Consider the following 21,815-nt stretch of genomic DNA (forward strand, 5'->3'; position numbering starts at 1 on the left):
CCCCCCAGGTCCAGGTCCCTGGGACATGAGATGGGAGCTCCGGTGGAGGTAGGGGCCAGCAGGGGGTAAGAGGGGTGTGTGCAAGGTTGTTGATTGTTGATGAAGATTCCCAGTACATTTAAAATGCTGTACATGTATCATTTCATTGAACCCTTAAAGCACACCCATGAGATGCTACCTTTGCTCTGAAATGCTGGTGTGGTCCAGGGCTCAGACCTTGGACCTCTTCTCTTGCTAAACTCCCTCATCCAGTCCCATGGTTTTAAGTATCATCTATGACATCACCCTCTCCCCTGTACTCTGGACGCAGAGAACCAACTGCTCATCACTTAAATAAATAGTAGGAATCTCCAACTTAACCTGTCTTAAACTGCACTTTTGATTTTCTCTCTTCAAACCTGCCCTTCCCGTAGCATTCTCCATCTTTGTCAATGGCAACTTCCCACTTCTAGGTACTCAGACCAAAATCTTGGTATTATCCATGAATCCTCCCTTACTCCATGTCCAGTCCATCTGCAAAACGCTGCTAGTACAGTAAAAATATCCAGGATCCTATTGCTTCTCACTCTGCCACCTGCCACCTCTCTGGTCTCCATCACTATCACCTCCTGCCTGAATTACTGCCAGTGGTTTCCTAATTGGTCCCCTCCTTCTGACCTTGCACTTTTGGTCTATTTCCCAAATAGCAGCCAGAGAAAATTATTTTAAAACAGAAGTCAGTTTATGAAACTCCTCTATTCAAAATCCTCCAGCGGCTTACCATCTCAAAGTAAAAAGCGACGTTTTCTCCGTAGCTTGTAAGGTGCTCTACGTCCTGGCCTCCTGCATTTCCTCGGAGCTCATGTCTTCCCATCCTCCCTTTCCATCATACGTCAGCCATCGTCGGGCTTTTTCCCCTGCCCATCTCTTTGCCTGGTAAGTCCTTCCCCTGATATCTACGTGGCTAAGGGCTCACCCCTTCCTTTTTTTTAACCACCGACATATTTCTGACATGTGTATCTGAAATATACAGAATAACAAGTGCCCTGAACTGTGGTCCCACTACACAGATTTTAATAGACTGACAGAGGCTCTGAAGGGTGACTGTGGGGGATGGTGCACAGGAGTGACAGCTCCAAGAGGCAGGGAACAAAGACTGAGCTGTGTGTGTTGCACCAGCCTTCACCCTCCCCACATCAAAGCCAAAGGCAGACCATGTTGATGTGGTCAGTTAGACTTGCTTTCTTTCCCCCTCATGTTATGTATTTCCCAGGTCCTTTTTTTCATACCCACACACCTATGATAGTTTTCAATGTTTCATATTTGGTATTTGAAGTAGTTGTTCATTCTAAGCGAAAAGGCCATCGAGACTCTGTTTGGAAGAAGGAAAAAAAATTTAAGAAATGTATAAAATAGAGAAGATGAAAAAGGAAGTGAATTGGTGGAGAGAAGGGAAGAAGGAATGGTCTAGATTTATGTAATAAATATTTTTGAGCATCTGCTATGTGACATACACTGTCATCTGAAAGGTAGAACGAGGGAGCTATATAAAGAGACAAATCACAACAGTCTCCCAAAAAGACAAGCTAGCCTGAAATACTGTTTTTCATCTTTGATACTGCCTCATTCCTGGTACTGAATCAGGCTTTAGGAATCCAGTCATAAATACTGGTCTTTGACATCTTAACAAAAAGCTTGCATTTTGTTGGCTGTTTTTTCCAGTTAAACATATGGAATGGTGCTGGGATTGGTTAGACAAGCAGGAAGGGGAAGGGGCCCTAGTTTTCTCCTCTGATGTAAAGAGCGTCCAGTGTTATGTTGGACATTGGGCAGGCCTCTCACGCTGTTCCGGTTGTACCGCCTGCAGTGGTGAAGCCGCCATCTTGATTATCATGGTGTCCACCATGACAGTTCACTTCATTAAAGTTACAAGTGTTTCCATCTGCTCTTTTGGTCAAGTAGGGGGATGATATATATACATCCTCCTCCCACTTCATTTCAAGTATGGTCTTTGGTTTTTGTTGTTGTTGTTGTTGTTGTTTGTTTTTTAAAGTCTTTATTGAATTTGTTATAGTATTGCTTCTGTTTTATGTTTTGGTTTTTTGGCTGCGAGGCTCGTGGGATCTTAGCTCCCCGACCAGGGATCGAACCTGCACCCCCTGCATTGGAAGATGAAGTCTTAACCATACCATTGGACCACCAGGGAAGTCCCTCAAGCATGGTCTTTGCAGTAAGGCACTGTAGAGGCCAGGCAAGGTTGTCACCAGTTCTTAAAAGATCTGTTAGTGGTTAAGTTCACTTGGCTGCTACCACTTGATTCCTCCACTGGCTCGGTCTCTCTCCCTCAACCCTCTGGACATCTCCGCCAGAAACCTTCTTACCAACCAGGTTCTATCCGCGTGAGCCTGGCCCCTTATCAGTTGTTGGAAGACTCAGAGATGAGGTGAGTTGGCTCCTCCCAGCAACTGGTCCCAATTGCAGCTGGCCAGGAAGGACTTTAATAAAGGTTTCAGCTTGTTTTTTTCAGAATCTGGGTCAGCTCTTTCTTGTAAACAACACATGGCACCAGAAGTGAGGAACTAATTATGGATCATCCGGAATTGTGACTTTCTGACCATGTGGAGGAAAACTGCCCAGCCTGGGTCAGCTTCTCAGTTGGGGGCCTTGGTTGAACAGGCTGCGGGCAGGCAGCTCCATCTAGAGAGGGGGAGGTGCGCTCTAGTTCCCAAGGCGCATGTCCAGTCCGCATTTGCTCCTTTAGGAACCCAACAGATATTGTAAGCTTGAAAGAGGGAGAGAGAGGAGGGAGGGAGGGAGGGATGAAGGGAGAAAGGAAGGAAGGGAGGAAGAGAAAGAAAACATCTCCAACCGAAGGATATAAAAAGAAAGGAAGGGGGGCTTCCCTGGTGGGGCAGTGGTTAAGAATCCGCCTGCCAATGCAGGGGACATGGGTTTGACCCCTGGTCCGGGATGATCCCACATGCCTCGGAGCAACTAAGCCCGTGCACCACAACTACTAAACCTGCACTCTAGAGCCCACAAGCCACAACTATTGAGCCCACATGCCACAGTTACCAAAGCCTGCGTGCCTAGAGCCTGTGCTCTGCAACAAGAGAAGCCACACGGAGAAGCCAGTGCACCACAACGAAGAGTAGCCCCTGCTCGCCGCAACTAGAGAAAGCCCAGGTGTAGCAACGAAAACCCAATGCAGCCAATAAATAAAGAAAGAAAGAAATAAAAATAAAAGGAAGGGAAGGATTTTAAAAAGTGACTTGAAGCCCTCAGGGCAGTGACTGACTTTCAGATGAGGAGTGAACCGGTGAATTTCACCAGCTTTGGAAAGGGAGGGTGAGAACCCTCATCCTTCTGGATTTAACACAGCAGGACACCAATGAAAATCTGAGACTCAGGAAGTCACTCAGTTGAGCAAATGGTAATGAAAGATGAGCAGGGCTCTGCAACATCATTAGGAGAGAGGGAGAGAGAGAGAGAGAGAGAGAGAATGAGAGAGAATAGCAGTGGCTCTGGATAGAGGGAGTATGTTACACTGCTTTTGCCTTGCCAGTGCTGTGGACCAGGAGCCGTGCTGGGCACAGGCTATTACAAGCAGAAGCAAAGATGCTCACCATATGGGAGGAGATGTAAAAACATCAGTAAATGGGTTTGCTTTGCCAAATGTTTTCAATAACAACACATGTGTAGACAGGAGGCAGAAAGAAGATGCTGGGTGGCCCTCCCTGGGTGGAGGGTGCTTTGCTCGTGGTGGGGCAGTAGTGGGGGAGGGGCCTTCCTGGGACGGACCCCAGAGCCTGTGCTTAAGTACTTGATGGCATTTTTATCCAAGTTGGAAAGTGGTGCTCAAAGGAAAAAGAATGGCAAGTAAAACTTAAGCCTCAAGCAGGGAACATGGCTTAGGAAGCCAAGTTCATATGCTGAGAAACTGAAGGAAAGTTCTTAGTCTTGGTCCTTAAGTTATGTCAAACCCCAGGCCTACCACAAAATATGCCTCTCTTGGGAAGTGAACAGCTATCTGAGAATAGACGAAGAGAGAAAGGTGTGATGACCATGAGATTAACAAGTGCCAGTCAGTGTCAGCAAATGCTAACATCTCCTGAGTGATTACAGCTGCAGGATGCTGGACCAAATCTGGGCCCATGCTGATCTCATTTGAGCCTCTCCGTCATCCTGATTTACAGCTCTGGAAACTGAGGCTCCATGAGTGAAACTCACTTGCCTAAAATCAGCGAGGAAAATGGTGGTGGAAGCAGGATTCAGACCCAGGCTCCAGGGCCCAGCTGCCACACCCAGTCTTCCCCTCCATGGTCACCCAGTGCTGGGACTGGATTGCTGGGATTAGAATCTGGGTTTGTCTGACTTTAGAGTTCCTTTAATCCATATAGAGACCTTATGAAGTCAGTACCATGATGGCCCCCGTGTTGCATACACTGCTCAGAGATGTTCGGTAGCATGTCCAAGGTCACACAGCTAGGAAGTGGTGGTGCCAGGATTGAGACCCAACAGACCAAGTCCGAAGTCTACACTTTACTCTCTGCCCCTTTACGTGTAAAAAGACTGGTGACTCTAGGAAAGAGAGGTAGAGATCCTGTGTCATGTGAGACAACCAAGATGGCCAATACTAATAATAGTTAACATTTATTGGCTGTGTGTCCCATTGTCGTAAATGCCTTATTGTGTTATCTGTTAAATCCTCAAAGCAGCACACTAAAAGGCGTAAACACTCCTGCTATCCCTTACTTAGGGGTGAGGATGCTGAACACAAGGGATTAAGTAACTTGCCCAGAGACAGCAAGTATACTGCGGAGCTGAGAGTCAAAGGCAGGACTCCTGAACTCCATTCAATTCAAGAAATGTCAGAGGTTACCTTCCAGGGGTAAGGTCTTATTTAATAGCGACAGGGGTTATCCAAGTCGGGGACACAGAGCCCCTACCTTCAACAGGAAGTGGAGGATAAGAATAAGAAAAGTACAAGGAGAGTATCAATGGAAAATTAATCAGTTGCTGGAAGAAAGAAACGGGAAAGTTTTATTTGAGCCAAATGTGAGGATTATAACCTGGGAAGAGCGTCACAGAAAGCTCTTAGAACTCTTCCCCCCATTAGACGTCAAGGAACAGTTCTATAAGTTTTTGGAGACAGAGGGCTGTACGTCGAATGACGTATTACTGACAGTTTACATCATCCAGATCTAAGCAGCATCGTGGTGGGTCACGTGTCCCCTTACAAGATCAAGAAGGAATGCTATCCTTTAAGGAGTTGTCTTGCCGATGCAAGGAGAATGTTGCTTCTTGTGGTTGAGCAGGTATTGCTGCCAATGGGGAGGTTTGGTCAATGCATAATGCAAATACACAATGCACAGTAGGGGTAGGGGGGAGACCAAAGGCCAGAGAAGGATTTATTTTATATGTAAGTGTTTCTTATCTTGCCATAAAATATGAATTCAATTTCACAAAAGGCACAGCAAAGTAAGTGTTGTGAGAGGTACAGACACAAGATCATGGGGGTCAGTGAGGGGTGATCTCTTCTTGTGCAGGTGGGCTCAGAGTGGGGTGTGAAGGCGGTGGCCCCAGGTGAGCGAGAGGTGGATAGGATGAGCTGGGGACCAGCACGAAGGCTTTGAGGCGATGAAAACTTGATTCTGTTGGTCAGGGCCACACAGCTGTCCATATGTTTGATGGGATAAAGCCCTCAGAACAAAGGAAGCCCTCCGGAATTGCTGTTGCTGTTGTTGTTATTATTATTGTCCTATTGACAGAGCGGGAGGCTGATGCTGAGACTTACGGTTCTTTTCTTACACTGACGAGAGAGTAGGAAGACAGGAAGAACATCTTCTGGACAGGAAGACCATCACCTTCTTGTGGGTGTCCAGATTTGCTGGGTGGAAGAACTCTTTTTATTGAATTTACTAGATTTTAGGGAGTTATGGAAGATTTTTCAAGTGGAAGCACATTTAGCTTTATTTGAGAAAAAAGTGGCATAGAGTATGCTGGGCACTGAGATAGGGATATTTACCTTTCTCTTCCTAGTTCCTTTATATTTGCATTAAAAAGACTTTACTATCGAGCTGATCATTATCTGCTAATCTTATTAGAGAGCATGTCACTTGCCTTCTTGGCCTCCTAACAAGTCCTGAGCAGTTCACCATAATCCACCCCTCCTTTGGCAGCTTTCCAGCCTGGCTTTCCTTTCTTACTAGAACATCTGAATAACTCAGACCCTTCTTGGCTGGATTTTCCTCAAAGGTGCAGCCTCTCTTACTCTCTGCCCTTTTGCCCCAGCCCCCTAGATCTTCATCTGAAAGCAGAAGGGGAAAGATGACGTCTTACTTTGGCTACCATGGCAACTCTCACCTGCCTTTAGAAGTGTCATCCTCCTGTGAAGTTATTTTGCATATAATTACTTGGCTTCTCTGGAGGCTTGGGGCTTTCTTTTTTTTATTATTTTTTTATTTTTTGCGGGGTACACCAAGTTCAATCATCTGTTTTTATACACATATCCCCATATTCCCTCCCTCCCTTGACTCCCACCCCACCCTCCCTCGAGTCCCCCCCACCCTCCCTGTTCCTCTACGGCATCTTCCATCCTTGAGTAGAACTCCCTTTGTTATACAACAACTTCCCACTGGCTATCTATTTTACAGTTGGTAGTATATATATGTCTGTACTACTCTCATTTCATCTCAGCTTCCCCTTCACCCCCCGCCCCCCCCAAACCTCAAGTTCTCCAGTCCATTCTCTGAATCTGCATCCTTGTTCTTGTCTTGTCACTGAGTTCATCAGTACCATTTTTAGATTCCGTATATGTGAGTTAGCATACAATATTTGTCTTTCTCTTTCTGACTTACTTCACTCTGTATGACAGACTCTAGGTCTATCCACCTCATTACATATAGCTCCATCTCATCCCTTTTTATAGCTGAGTAATATTCCATTGTATATATATGCAACATCTTTATCCATTCATTTGTTGATGGGCATTTAGATTGCTTCCATGTCCTGGCTATTGTAAATAGTGCTGCAATAAACATGATGGTACAAGTTTCTTTTGGGATTATGGTTTTCTTTGGGTATATGCCCAGGAGTGGGATTACCGGATCATATGGTAGTTCTATTTGTAGTTTTTTAAGGAACCTCCAAATTGTTTTCCGTAGTGGCTGTACCAACTTACAGTCCCACCAACAGTGCAGGAGAGTTCCCTTTTCTCCACACCCTCTCCAACATTTGTGGTTTCCAGATTTTGTGATGATGGCCATTCTGATTGGTGTGAGGTGATACCTCATTGTGGCTTTGACTTGCATTTCTCTGATGATGAGTGATGTTGAGCATCTTTTCATGTGTTTGTTGGCCATCTGTATGTCTTCTTTGGAGAAATGTCTATTTAGATCTTCCGCCCATTTGTGGATTGGGTTATTTGATATTTTGGTATTAAGCTTCATGAGCTGCTTGTATATTTTGGAGGTTAATCCTTTGTCCGTTGTTTCATAGGCAACTATTTTTTCCCATTCTGAGGGTTGCCTTCTAGTCTTGTTTATGGTTTCTTTCGCTGTGCAAAAGCTTTTGTTTCATGAGGTCCCATTTGTTTATTCTCGATTTTATTTCCGTGATTCTAGGAGGTGGGTCTAAAGCATCTTGCTTTGATGTATGTCATAGAGTGTTCTGCCTATGTTTTCCTCTAGGAGTTTGATAGTGTCTGGCCTTACATGTAGGTCTTTAATCCATTTGGAGTTTATTTTTGTGTATGGTGTTAGGAAGTGTTCTAATTTCATTCTTTTCCATGTTGCTGTCCAATTTTCCCAGCACCGCTTATTGAAGAGGCTGTCTTGGGCTTTCTTGAAGCTTCTTCTTCCAGCCATGATAAGGGGGTGGCCTTCTCCCTTCTTCCTGGGCTCAGAAATACCTCTTCCACAGCGGTGCCAGGCATCGGCCCCGAAACAGAATTACTCATTCCCCTTTCTGTCTTTTTGCCCTTAAGAAAAAGGCAGTCAGAAATGGTGAGCCTGTGACATTATTCATTTTTAGGTTGAGTTCTACTGAAATTAACCTAGCAGATTTCTAGCCTACCACCTAGTTATGAAGACCGTGCTTAATTCTTCACTTGGTCCCAGAGAGCCTTTGTCCATCCCTCTCCATTCTGTGCCCTAAAGGCTGACCCATGTGCTCCACATCCCAGCTCTCTGGCCCTCTGGTTCCCAGTTGGGTTTGCCCAGTGCAAGGTGTCAGCAGATCAGAGAAAGAGAGCAAGGTGGTGATATTGACTCCCCTGGCAGCCTCTCTGTGGTGGCACTGAGGACTGGCTCTATTCCTCAACCAGAGGTCTGCTGGGAGCCCTTTCCGACTCAGCCCCTTGCATCCCGATTCTGGAAACCTCTCCTCTCTTCTCACCTCTTCTGGTCTAGGGATGGCACTAGCCCAGGCTTTTGCATTCTCCTTTGTGGTTTCCCTAGAGCCTGCCCACGCTTTTGTCAACAGTTCCTTTATTAAACTCTTTTCAAATTCTCTGACTTGAGCATGCCATCTGTTTCCTGCTGGGACCTTGACTAATACAATGACTGAAGCTCTTCTCTCTTGGATGAGGGCTCCAATAACACTTGTTTGTCTTGTTGAATAAATCTCTCGTTTGTTATAGGTTATTCTTTGTAGAAACAGATTTTCTGGTCTTTAAGAACAACCTTCTCACCCTCATACCCTTCATAAAAGGTGATGTTTTCTCTCTCTGTCTTCTTCTGCAACAAACCTGTTTGGAACACATTTTCTGGATAATGTCAGTTAGGGCTGCGGAAATGGAATACAGATTCCGTAACTGCGTGTCCCATCTGACCCTGGGTAAATGTGAGGATCTTTCTTCCCTTTTTATTTTTGTCATTGAAAGAATATACAGGATTTGCAAATCCTCCTGGGAGACCATGAGCATTAAGACCCTACAGGTGTAAAGATGTTATAATGGGCGAGTTCGTAGTCCTGGATTCTGCTGTGGAATCCAGCGCAAAAGGAGGTGGTGGCAACAGCTTGCTTTTTTTTAACCTCATAAAACTGTATAAGAAGCTGCTTCCTTGGGGAACTGAATTAATTGAATTATTGTCCTGTGGGAGCTTCAAGTGGAACAGTGGTCCCAGAAGGTGTCCTGAAGGGAGCCTTGCGTGAGGACTGTGGATAATTTCTTTTGAAAAACCACAAGTTGAACACTGCGTGCTCCTGGTTCTTTCAAGACTGATCCCAAATGGTATCAAGAATAGCATGAGGTTCACACAGCTCGGCGGGTGTGAAAGTTCTGCGGCTGAATTAAATAGACTCTATTATATTTCAGAAAGAGCTCTAATGGGTTTCTCTGGAGCACAGCCTAAGAATATCATGTCTCTGCTTTGTATCTCAGGATGGCTGGGATGGTTTGTTGTTGCTAATATTATACTGCAGTCTCCCTATAAGATGGACAAAATGAGCAAAAGGCCTGGCTTATCCCAAAGAGGGTCTAGCTAGGCATCAAAAGGATCTCATCTATAAGGCCAGACCAAAACTGAAAGCTGATGATATGATTTAGTTATAAAATGATTATCATTATTATTCATATACATTTTTTTCCCCACAAGCTCATTTTGCCCCAGGTATCATTGAAGAATCATTTAATTTTAGAGCTAAAGGGGTTTTAAACACTGTAAAACTTATAAATTGAGGTTTCTATTCTTTAAAAAAATTGAATTGGATTTATTTACCCTTGTATTCAATTTAAAAATAGCTATAGGCATTTCTTTCTACTACTTATTAATGCAACATTGTCTTCTTAGTTTTGATCGTTAATATTCAAGCTGACATGGTCATCTTTAACTTCTTCCAAACTAGCACATCTCCCCTAATCCATTTACTTGTTTTTCAGTGAAAACTGAATTTAAAGTCAGAATGAATTATTCATTAATCATTTCCATTTATCTTATTTCCTTATTTATCCTCCTCTGCTGGCTATAATATGGAAGCAAGGCACATTTTTTCCTATTTGTTGCCCTTGTTGCAAAAAGTCTTACATTCCTGCTCTTAATTTAAAAAGCAGATGAGTTAAATCTTTAATATTCTTTTGTCTAAGGAAAAATAAACTCAACCTTAAGTTGCTTTTTGAGTACGTCTTACTCATTTTTCTTCCTTTGCAAATCATTATTTCCTATTTTTAAAAATTCTTGCTTTTTAGTGTGAATAACCTGGAAGACAAAAAATATAGGCAGGTTTGTTATGAGCATCAGATAAACGTTTCAGCCCTGGAGAAAGTTTTCCTTAAAGGTTATATGTTAGTTCCCCTTTCGTGAGCACCTTTAAGCCTGGAGATAAACAGATGTCTCTTTTCTTGTGTATTTTCTTCCAGTCATGGAAAGATGAAAATATCAAGGTGAGAAGGGACCTTAAAAAGAAATGTCAGCCAGCCATCTCCCTGATCCTTGGATTCCCTTGGTGACACCCCACGAGATAGATATCATCTGCTCTTTGGAGCTTATTCATTGGCTGTCACTGGGACAAGTTGCTCACTTAGACACAAGGCAAGACATTTCTGTTTTAACCCGAATTGTTAAGAGATCCATGGCTCCTTTTATTAAATTGAATTCCTCCCCCCGCTCCCCGCCACCCCCGACCCCAGGTTTGACATCTACTTTCTTAGTGCCATATGCAAAAAGTATTTCCTCTTTCAGAGTTTGAAGGTAACTGATTTCGCCTAAGAATTCTTGCCTGTGCTTCCCTATGCTATGTCTTCCCATGCCCCTGTTTCTTAGATGACATGACTTTTGACCGCTTAGATAAGATAGGATAGTTTCCTTAGGAAGAAATTCCAGTTTTTCTGTCCTGAGTGGTACTCAGTATTGGCTGTATTGGTTTCTCCATGTTGAGGCGACTCACCCCTTCCAAGGTGGCACTAGCCTTTTTCATAGGTCACACATCACACTATTAATGGGGTGATTTTACTTGACAGTGAAGAGAGTATGAGCATCTCCATGGATGCTTATAATTTTATTTTTCTTGCTGCGGCTCTCTTATGGGCTTGTTTGTAATTTCCTCCTCCTTCTATATCCAGTTTAAGATTTTCTAGATGAGAACACCTGTGGACAAAAGGCATGGCTCCCCGTTCTCATGCACTATACCCCATTCCCAGAAAGGTGGGGTTTTTTAGGATTCTGTAATTCAGAAATCTGAATCTCATGCATACTGATAACACTGTGACAGTAATGGTATCCAACAGAATCAGATGTCTCTGTGAGTTCCCTTTCCCTGGGTTTAAGTGTACCATATTAAAAAAAAATGTTTGTTAGGAATGAAAAGTGGAAGTTTTGGAAAGATTAATTCCTTATGTAGAAGCCCAGTAATGTCTACATCATCTAAGTTTACTAGGGGAGAGAGAGTATATTCACTTATTTATGCCACAAATATTTATTCAGTTGCTACTTCTTTGATGCTAAACAGGCATCTTTAAGTGTTGAGTGGCTAGTCTTCGTGGCAGGAACCATACTATCTTCATTTTAGGTCTTTATAATGTTTATTTAATAAATGCTGTCGGGTTATCTGAGGATCTTGGATGAAATCATTTTCACATTATAGCAAAGTAATGAAATAGTTGAAAACTTTCCTCTTTCCAAGCTTCCTCTTCCATTAAAATGAGTCCAATTCAATCATTTTTATACTCATTGCCACCTACTTTGCAATATTTAAATAAACAGTTATTTTTGCACTTGGTGGTATTTGGGGGAGAGGCAGGGTTTTGGGGTGTTTTTTTGTGTATTTCTCGCTTTTGCCTTATAAATATCTTTCCTTTCTAATGGCTCTCCATCCAGACCCATACCAGATATTCAGGGACATTGCTACTTGTGTCTCATTTTAGTGACGTGGGCTTAATCTCATGGACATTCACTGAAGTCTGAAACTTGTTTACACCCTTAACAGTAGTAGATGGCCACCACCTCTGTAGTGCCAGGTTCCTCTGCTCTCGATGAGCCTGTACCTAGTAATAAATAGCTGTAATTAACATAGTATTTTGGAGGCTTCAAAAGACATTCACTTGATTCCTCTCACTTGACATTTGCAGTAGACAAGGCCACAGTCTTTCTCCATTTTGCTAACATGGAAACCACAGCCCTGAAAGCATGCAGCTTACAGAAGGACCAGAACCCAAGTAGGCCGCTGGGGCCCTTTCCAGTATTTCATAAAGATGTCTCTTCTTTGCATCTAAAGAAGTTTTGAGGTTCTCCCGGGGGAGACTTTGTATTTTAAAAGTGGATGGTGGTTTTTCTTTTCCAGGTGAATGTAATGATGGAAATGTGTGCTTTCTAAATGTCAAACAACAGTAGAATGGTTAAATAAATTATGACAGATCTATACACTGGGATTCTATGTGGCTATTAAAATGAATGTTTCAAAGAATATGTAATGATACAGGGAACTGCTCTAGGCTGTATCAATGTGGGATACTAAAGAGCAAGCTCCCAATTTTGTTTCAAAATTATACATGAAAAAAAAAAACTGCTGGAACTAAATATACCAAAATATTGGCAGAGTTTTCTGGATATTAGGAGTATAGTTTACTTTTATTTTCCTTTTTATATCTTTCTGATTTTTCCAGTTTTTTCTTCAGTGAACTCATAAGATCAAAAAACTTACATGTTTTCTCAGTTATACCCCACAAATTTTTAATTTTAGCTAGAGGAATCCTTTGAGTGGTTCTTATCTTTCATTTTTAAAATTACATTTGAAATGAGTGGTATATACATTTGAAATCAATAACGTATTTTTAGTTTATATATTTTAAGTTGGTCCTTGTACTGCACTTGCTGGTCTGTTATTTCCTGACAGTGACTCCTTTTTATATAATTCATTAATTCAGTCAAACATCATTTTGAGGGCTTTCTAGATGTACCAGGCTGAAGATGCCCTGGATGAAGGTGGTTCAGTCTCTGCTCTCAAGAAATACCAGTGTGGTTGGAGATAGAGTAATCACGGTGTAGAGTGAGCTGTGAGAGGGCTAGGCTGGTACTCGGGGACTGCAAAGGAAGGATGCTAACTTCACGGGTCCTGGGGGAGGTCGGGGAGCCCTCCCCGAAGAGTTGCCTTTTGAGCTGAAAGCAGCTGTTTTCTTTTGGATGACCAACCTCAGATTTAGAAATAATGACAACATAAGTAAATCCTCTTAAGCTGTGTAGGCAGTTGCTGCTGGAGTTCTTTTAATCTTTAGCATTTCCCTTTCTTTCTGTTTATTTGAGTTTACTAAAGGCTAGTGGTAATACCAAAGCATAATAGTTTTGCTCTGTGATGGTGATGATGGTGTGCTTTTATAGTATTTCCTGGTACATATCCTTTTATGAGTGATTAGCCCTGATTTTGATCACATTTTTTCATTCCTATGTCATTCCTCTGCCTCTTTCTACTTGGCTGAGGGAGGCAGAGAGAGGTTTTTGTTCCTGCTTTATAAAGATAAACAGAGTCATAGAATGATCAATTGACTTCTCCAGATTATGAGGTGAGTCAGTAATGGAACTGGGAAGAGAAATCAGGGTTTCTTTGTTCAACTCTGATTTCTAAAGTATTTCTTCATGTAAGTAGAATAGGTTGTTTGCCAAAAACGCGCTCACCTTTTAAATCTTTACAGAAAGTAATGAGCTTAAAATAAAGTCTCATGAAGGTAATCGTATTGTTACAGCTTAGAACAGAACTTAAGGCTATTTGAGTAGATTAAAACTGAGTCCTGAGTGAGGCTTAATACTTCGTCTATTTAATTAATTTGTTCAGCAATGGATTTTAATTCTCTTTGAAAAAAAGAATAATTGAAACATTCTCAGACCTGTTTAAGAACATTATGGAATCCATTTTGATTAATTTTAAAAATGTTAACTAGGAAGGACAGGATAAAAAATGAAATCAGAATTGACATTTAATATCTATATTTCATGATACTGGATGATCGTAACTTTATTATCAAAAGGTTTTCCTATAATCCATTGATGAAAATACAGGGGACCCTTGAACAACACGGATTTGAACTGTGCAGGTTCACTTATACACAGATTTTTTTCACTAAATACGGTCTACAGGATCTGGGGTTGGTTGAATCCACAGATGTGGAACCCTGTACCAGGAGGGCTGACTGTAAAGTTATACTTGAATTTTCAACTGCATGGTCGCTTGGTGCCCCAACCCCTGCATTGTTCAGGGGTCACCTGTAAATCTATCAATGTTCTTTGTAATTATTTTTACTATTAGAATAATTAGTCCTCTAATAATAATGTGATAGCTGTGATGCATATTACACTAAAATATCTGAAGCAACAGTGTAAATGACTAGGAAAGGAAATAAATACTTTTAAGTATTTCACTGAAGGTTTTTCTTCTAATTAAAAATACTCATGGGGACTTCCCTGGTGGCTAGGACTCTGCACTTTCACTGCCGAGGGCCTGGGTTCGATCCCTGGTCAGGAAACTAAGCTCCCACAAGCTGCACAGTGTGACCAAAAATACTAATAATGATAATAAAAAAAATTCATGTATTTCGGATCCATCATGGAGTAAAATAAAGCTTAAACCATGTACCACATTTTTATTTAAAATAAGTATTTTATTGATTTAAATACAGAAAATGTTGCATTAATTGGAGTTTTGAGAACTTCAGAATACAGGAATGGTTCCATTCTATTTTATATAGGATGACATTTTTATTGTAGAGATCTGATTTTCAAGTTATTATTTCAAATTGTTTTAAATTTTGGCTCCTGTTCCCAACCAGGTCAAAGATTCTATATGTAAAGCATCTTTTATACTGCTATCAAATACTGTTTATCAGGATGCCATTTGGGCTTTGTTTCTAGGAAAAAATGAGAACAAAAAACACCCTCATCACAATACTACACTCAAGAGTTCAAGAGAGATATAAGTAGAAACCCATATCTGTCTGGGGATCCAGAATTTGTGTCTTCACTAAACTTGATGAGGGCAGAGTGACATTTTGTGGTACTGCCTTTCTGTCTTTTACCCTTTGGTTCTGCATTGCTGGGATTGGGGGAAATGGAGCTGTACTGAGGATGGTTGAACAGCCGCATCATAATTGCCAGGCAGTCTTACCTGGGTACCCACAGGCAAGTTATTTCACCACTGGGCCTTTAATTATTGATCTTTGAACAGAATAGTATGATAGGCGTGAAAATAGGTATGAAAGAAAAGTGTAGATACTAACTGGGGTTGATGTATGTGGGAAGGCTGACAAAATCTATTGGATTATCAAAAAATGGAAAAACTCTCCAACTGGCTGAAGCTGGGTAGAATTTTGAATGTAAGGGGTGGTGAAATAATAGAATGATGGCGCACAGGTAGATGAGCTTAATACTGCATATTGTGGACTATGAGGGAGGGGAACCTATATAGCATGGATCAGTCAAGATAGTACTGATTTTATAAGATCCAGGGTTCATGAATAACTTAAGGTAATTATCCCAGGCAGAAGAAGGTGTGTGTGAGTGCACATATGTGTGTGTGTGTGTGTGTCCTCGGTGTGAATAAACTATTAACTATTAGAGTTACCCTAATCAGGATCCAGGTGGTGATGAAATAGATTGTACTTCCTTAAATGTAGACTTGCACTAATTTTGCCCTTCTTTGTTTCCGTGTATAGGAGGGCAGACCTGGGTGCCAACCTCCCTGAGTTTGGACAAAGGGTTGTTTTTTTTTAATTAATTAATTTATGTATTTATTTATTTTATTGGCTGTGTTGGGTCTTGGTTGCTGCACACAGGCTTTCTCTAGTTGCGCAGAGCAGGGGCTACTCTTTGTTGTGGTGCATGGGCTTCTCATTGCAGTGGCCTCTCTTGTTGCAGAGCAGGGGCTCTAGGCACATGGGCTTCAGTAGTTGTGGTACATGGGCTCAATAGTTGTGGCTGACGGGCTCTAGAGCGCAGACTCAATACTTGTGGCACACGGGCTTAGTTGCTCCGCAGCATGTGGTATCTTCCTAGGGCAGGGCTTGAACCTGTGTCCCCTGCATTGGCAGGTGGATTCTTACCCACTGCGCCACCTAGGAAGTCCCAACCTCCCTGAGTTTGAATCCTAGTCTTGCCATTTTGTCATGAACCCTGTCAAAGTTATGTAATTGCTTTGTTCCTCAGTTTTCCCCTCTGATAATAGGGGTACCAACCTCATAGGCTATTGTGGAGAGCCAGGAGGTCAGTTAAGGCAGGTAAATCATTTAGAATGATTCCTGGAACTCAAGAAATGATAAACATTAGTAGTAATGGTCATGGTATTATATAATTCATCATGTAACTTATCAAGACAATTTTCTATGTGCATTTTTTGTTTGAGTCCATTTGATTCTCTTAAAGAAGCAAGACTCAGAGAACTTATGTAACTTTCCCAGGTCCCCAGTTTAGTAAACACAAACAGCTGGGCTAAAATCCCTGGACTCCGATTCCAGTTGTGCTCAAGTGGGGGCGGGGGGGGTTGCCCATTGCAGGGACTGGATCCTTGCCCAGAAGCAGAGCTGTATGGGAAACTGTAACTCAAAGATCAAGGGGAAATGTGAACTTGCTGAGTCTTCCCCCTTGTAATAGCCCCTGCTTCTCCTCCTAATCATATTCCCCTGCTGTGTCCCAGACACGCCAGAACTGCGCCCTTCAAACGAAGCTTTAAGGAACCGAGTCCTACTCTAACATACGTCCGTCTCTGTATCCTCAGGAATGAGGGGAGATTCTTACTTCATTGGGATGAGGAGCCTGGGGCAGCAGGGGCACATCCCAGAAGATGGAGGACTCTTCTTGCTCTGCTGCATAGACAGAGATTGGGCTGTGACTCAGTGTTTCACGGAGGAGGCCTTTCAAGCAATCACAGACTTCAACGACCTCCCCAACTCACTGTTTGCATGCAACGTCCACCAGTCAGTGTTTGAAGGGGAAGAGAGCAAGGTAAGAAGCCTTTCTGCTCCTGAAACGTGGGGAGACGTGGCATTATCCCCCAGATGTTTCTGTTGCTCCTTTGTGGTTGATGTTTGGAAGTTTTCGAAAATGTTTACTTGCCACTCTTCTTGGCATGCATAGTGAGAGCAGAAAAGCCTGTTCTATTATCATTTGACATTGGAGGTACACACGATGAGGTTGTCTAGGACTCTGTTGAATCAAATCTTGATGTCTGCAACTCAGAGGTCTGTCTAACAAAACAATGGTGTTGGGAATAGTGATTGCAGGAGATATCCCTTGGGCTAGGAAGCAGATGTTGTTAAAAAAAATAGTTTTCTTTTCCCCTATCCTGCCCAAAACTTAATTTGCCTTTCCCCAAACAGCACAAGTTCTTTTTCACCCTTATTCTTCTTGCAGTTTAATGACTATTCTAAGAATTAGCTTCTGAAATTGAGCCCCAAGTCCCACAGCACTTACCAGAAAGGTAAACTGCTTGGCCATCTGAGTCGTGCTTTGCTCACTGATTCTACACTGGGTGGAATTGTTTGGGTTGTGTTGCAAGAATTTGCATGAAAATGCTTAACTCCTTGATTTGAAATAGCTAGGGAATGAGGTTGTGTATGTATGAGCATTTTCCGGAATATGAAGCTTCCATTTTAAGAGTAAACTTGATTTACTGGAAGCACTCTTGGAAATCAAAGTCAATATTTCTGTTGGAGTTCTTTCTAAAGTTCACTTCGGATTTCTCTGACCTTTTAAGAGGAGAGCCTGAATGGATCAAACCTTCCCTTGTGGATGTGGATTTCTAATTGTAAATATCCATTGTTAGGCTACGTAGTAAAACATGGCCAACATTTTGGGGGGGGGTGGGGAAGGGCCTTTTTTTCCTAAGCTAAAGTGTGGCTCTGTGTGAGATTAAGAGTAGGTTTTATGATTGCTGTTTCATAAACTTGGACTGTTTTTGCCAACTGCTGAAGTCCAAACTCTGTTGCCTGAACACAATTACTGGAAGTCTTTGTTCTGATTTTATTGGTTTTGTAAGCAATCCTGATAGCCCAGAGGATTAGGAATTATTTCAAGCCATATAAAGATAGTTTTATAATGATATTATTTTGAAGTTGAACAGTTGAAATGATGGGCTAAAAATAGCTTGAAGTCCGAGGAATTATATGCAATTAGAACCTCCAGAGCTATGATCACCAGGCTATTTGAAGTAAGAAAATAACACACAGCCTCTCTGAAAGAAACTGGAAATTTTGCTCTTGGATTATAACCAGGTTATAACACAGATTATAGTTTATTCAGAACAAGTCATTTCCCCTGAAATCTACCTGACTTTAACTATGAAACAAAGTTCCGTGTTTTCTTGTTTTGTCTTCTATTTAAACATCTAATTAGAAGGATTTTCCCTAGAGGTTTATTGGGGGTTTTGATTGTTTCCTGATTAAATAATTCTCAGTAGATTGAAACAAGAAGATTTAGGAAGGAGCTGCTGCTCAAGGAGGGCTGCTCAAGAGTGGCTGATGAGCTCAACCAGAATTGGTTACATAGAAAGACAGGGGCTTGAGGGGAGTTCACGGAAATCTGTCCACATCTATTTTGATATTCTGATCTATGGTTGAATAATGGATCACCAAATATTCTCATTTAATTTGTATACGAAGTTGGTATATCGCAGTTTAACAGTGACTTTGATAAAAATATTGCGATGAAATCAATAAGATATAGTTCAGTGGAACCAGTTTCAAATGATTCATATCACATCTTCATAGCCAAGGAGGTGAATTTTATAATTGGCCCATGTCTACCTAATCATACTTATTAAATGAGACAGAAAGTCTTCCAGCGTGGTGTGATTTTATAGCCCCCATTCTGTGGAGAGTCTCTGGGATATTAAATAATCTGATCCAGATTCAGTTTTGATTTAATTATACATACAGCGTTTAGGTAACAAAGAAAGATAATCAAATAGCAAATGAATTGATAACAGAGCCATGATCACTGGGACTCTAGAGAAAGAAAGTGTTTGGGGAGCTCACACCTCCCATTTTTACTGCCACACATTTCTCTTTACATTCCAGACTGTTCCTCTCTTTACCTCCATCCTCCCCCCTCCCCCCACTGTCTTAATAAAACTTGCTTGTCTTGTACGTTATTCTCTCAGGATATTCTTCCCACAACGTTCGAAGTTCTTGAATCTGAGCCAGGAATTCTGATGATTGATATCTTTCCCAAAGGGTTGACACTGGGGACACTGTGCTAAGTTGGTGGGAGATATTTTTAGGTAGAGGGAAAAGAAGGAAGAAGGCTTTCCAGCACTTGTATTTACCTGTGGACAAGGCTGGCTATGGGGATTGTCTAAAGTATTTGTCTTTGGGAAGATGCCTTCAGCAGCCTGAAATTATCAGAGAGATAAGACATCAGAAATGATGTTTGGTTTTCATTTCAGAGGTCCAGGTGGCTAGTTGTTAATGGATGTAACTTGCTTGGGCAAAATTCTTTCTTTTTTGGCATACCTACTTTTGATGCATTGTTTTTTGATATTGATGGACTAGAGTTTAGCTTGTTTGTTGCAATTATTATAAGGCATACATTTTAACTTCCTTGGCTGGGTGGAAATCAAAGCTCTTGCTTTCTGACTATCGTGATTAAGTTTTGCAGTAATCTCTTCTCAATTTTCCCATCTGTTTGAGACACTTTTCCTAAGCCCTTTTCCTTTTTGAGATAATTCAGAAAGTACTGCCTTGGCCAGCTCTTAATATAGGTAACACCATAGGAGACGGTATTTGTTTCTGCTTATCAGCATGTTAAATATTCTTATATGCTCATTTCTCCCCTCCTATTTAAATTCTAAGTTCTGACACCTACAGAACATTTTTTTTTCAAACAGCTTCATGAGGCCATGATGCTTACTTCAGTTTTCCATTAGGCAGATTTCTGCGAAATTGTATTTTGATTTGCTGCTTTTGCAAGGAGTGAGCACATACTTCAGTATGGCTTGTTGTGGTCCAGATGGTTGGGATTTGTTTATATAACACAAAGGAGAACCAGATCTGGAGGAAACTGGCATCTGAGACCAATAAATGCAGATTGCTGTTTGCATGCTACAGCTTGCAGCATACGTATTTTTGTATGAAACACGTTTAGAACCAGGATGGTCACAGCAGGCAACACCTAAAAGTTATTAGGGGACATTAACCTTTGGCATTTCCCCCTGGATTTCCTTTCTGGATCCAGCTGGGCTGCAAAAGTCATCTTAAGAGAGGTGAGGCTGGAGGGGCACCCTGTGAGCTGCCCTGTGTCTGTGCTAAAGATTAATAAGGCTGTGCTCAATGGGACATTGACAGTCCCTGGTAGCTGAAGGGGAACAGTGCATCAACCACCATGAAATCTTTTGCTGAATTCAGTTTGAAAGGGAGAAGCCTGAAAGGTGTGTCGTTATTGGCCTTCAAAAAATTTGAATTCATTTAGTTCAATGGTAATAATAATAATAACAGTAATAGTAAACCTTACATAGCATGTAGCAAGGTGCCAGATACTCTTCCGAATGCTTTCTAGACACTCAGCCCTTTAATCACCATGACAACCCTATGAGGGTGGTGTCTTTCTGCCTGTCTGCCTCCTAGGCACATGGCAGGGTTGTATTCCCTGGACCCCTCTGGCTAGTTCCGCCCGATGTATAAGTGGAAGTGACCTGTACCACTTCCAGGCCAAGCATTTAATTGCCAATATTTGACCCTGAAGAATGTTCTTTTCCATTCTGCTCAGGCAACTGGCATTGTGCCAGGTGTGCCGTTCAGACAGTTTGGCTCACAGACTGAGGACGAGGATGACACAGACCAGGGTCCTGGGTGACCTGTGATAAACAGGCAATGTGACAACAACAACAGGAAAAGCCTTTGTTGCTTTAAGCCACTGGGATTTGGGAGTTTATTGTTAGAATATAACAGTCCACATAGGGTGATATAGTAAGTATGATTATCCCCATTTTTCAGGTGAGGATACTGAGGCACAGAGAGGTGGCCCATGGTTTCACAGCTGGAGTAGCAGAGCAGGGATTCAAACATACAGAGTCTATGCTCTTAAACATTATGTAAGACTTTCTCTCAAGATACAAATATTTACTGAAAATAGGTATGATGCTTGGCTCTGGGGATGCGGTGGTGAGCAAGACAGCATAAACTCAGTGAACGTCAATGAACTTCAAGTCTACCAAAGAAAGCAATTCAAATAAAACAAACGTAATAAATCCAGCGATGCTAAAATCAAAAGGGTATTTAGTATGTATTTTCAACTACACTGAGTGCCTTCTATATACACACGAACACACGCACACAAGCTTTTCTTGTTGTTTTTGTTTTGTTTTGTGTTTTAAATAAGTGGGCATTTCTGCCAACCATTTAAGGCTGTATTCTACCAGAAAGGGCATAAGATCAGAGGCCTAGCACTGTGGGTCTCTTAGGCTCTGTGCTTCTCATAAATGGACCGTCTCAATGCCTTGTAAGTGGCTGGAGTGATTCTGTGTTCAAAGATGTATATCTTTCATTTAACATGGCCACTAATACAATAAACCAGCTGCTTCTAGTGCTCTAGGGACCTAGTCAAACACTGGCAGCATTTTGGGGTCACCCTCAAGGATTTGGGAAGGTAAATCTAGTTATTTGCAATTTTTTCTTGACTCCCCACATAAGATTTGCCTTTACTCCAAGCTGTAGGGAAATGCGATTGTTCACTTTGTACATTACCACTGCTGGCCCACAGTCCGTTATCTGCAGTACTGAAATCTAAAAAGCTCTGGAAACTGAGACGTTCTTCATAACTCATTTTAAGAAAAAACCTCACTTGACCTAATTCATTCAGAATCTAGCCAGGACTGATGAGAAGCTTCTTCTAGTGTGAATATTCATCCATCTCTTTGCAAGA

General features: G+C 41.8%; 1 protein-coding gene across 1 annotated transcript in view; it reads left to right on the forward strand.

The window, feature by feature from the left end:
- RCAN2 (regulator of calcineurin 2) overlaps positions 1-21,815 on the forward strand; it is a 260,187-nt gene that overhangs the window by 23,489 nt on the left and 214,883 nt on the right. Inside the window, exon 2 of the mRNA XM_057699325.1 lies at positions 16,675-16,901. Within this exon, the coding sequence (XP_057555308.1) occupies positions 16,677-16,901 (225 nt within the window). The 5' untranslated portion in view covers positions 16,675-16,676. The remainder of the gene's footprint in view (positions 1-16,674; positions 16,902-21,815) is intronic.

This window comes from Hippopotamus amphibius, chromosome 11, assembly GCF_030028045.1.
Source record: "Hippopotamus amphibius kiboko isolate mHipAmp2 chromosome 11, mHipAmp2.hap2, whole genome shotgun sequence".
Classification (NCBI taxonomy): domain Eukaryota; kingdom Metazoa; phylum Chordata; class Mammalia; order Artiodactyla; family Hippopotamidae; genus Hippopotamus; species Hippopotamus amphibius.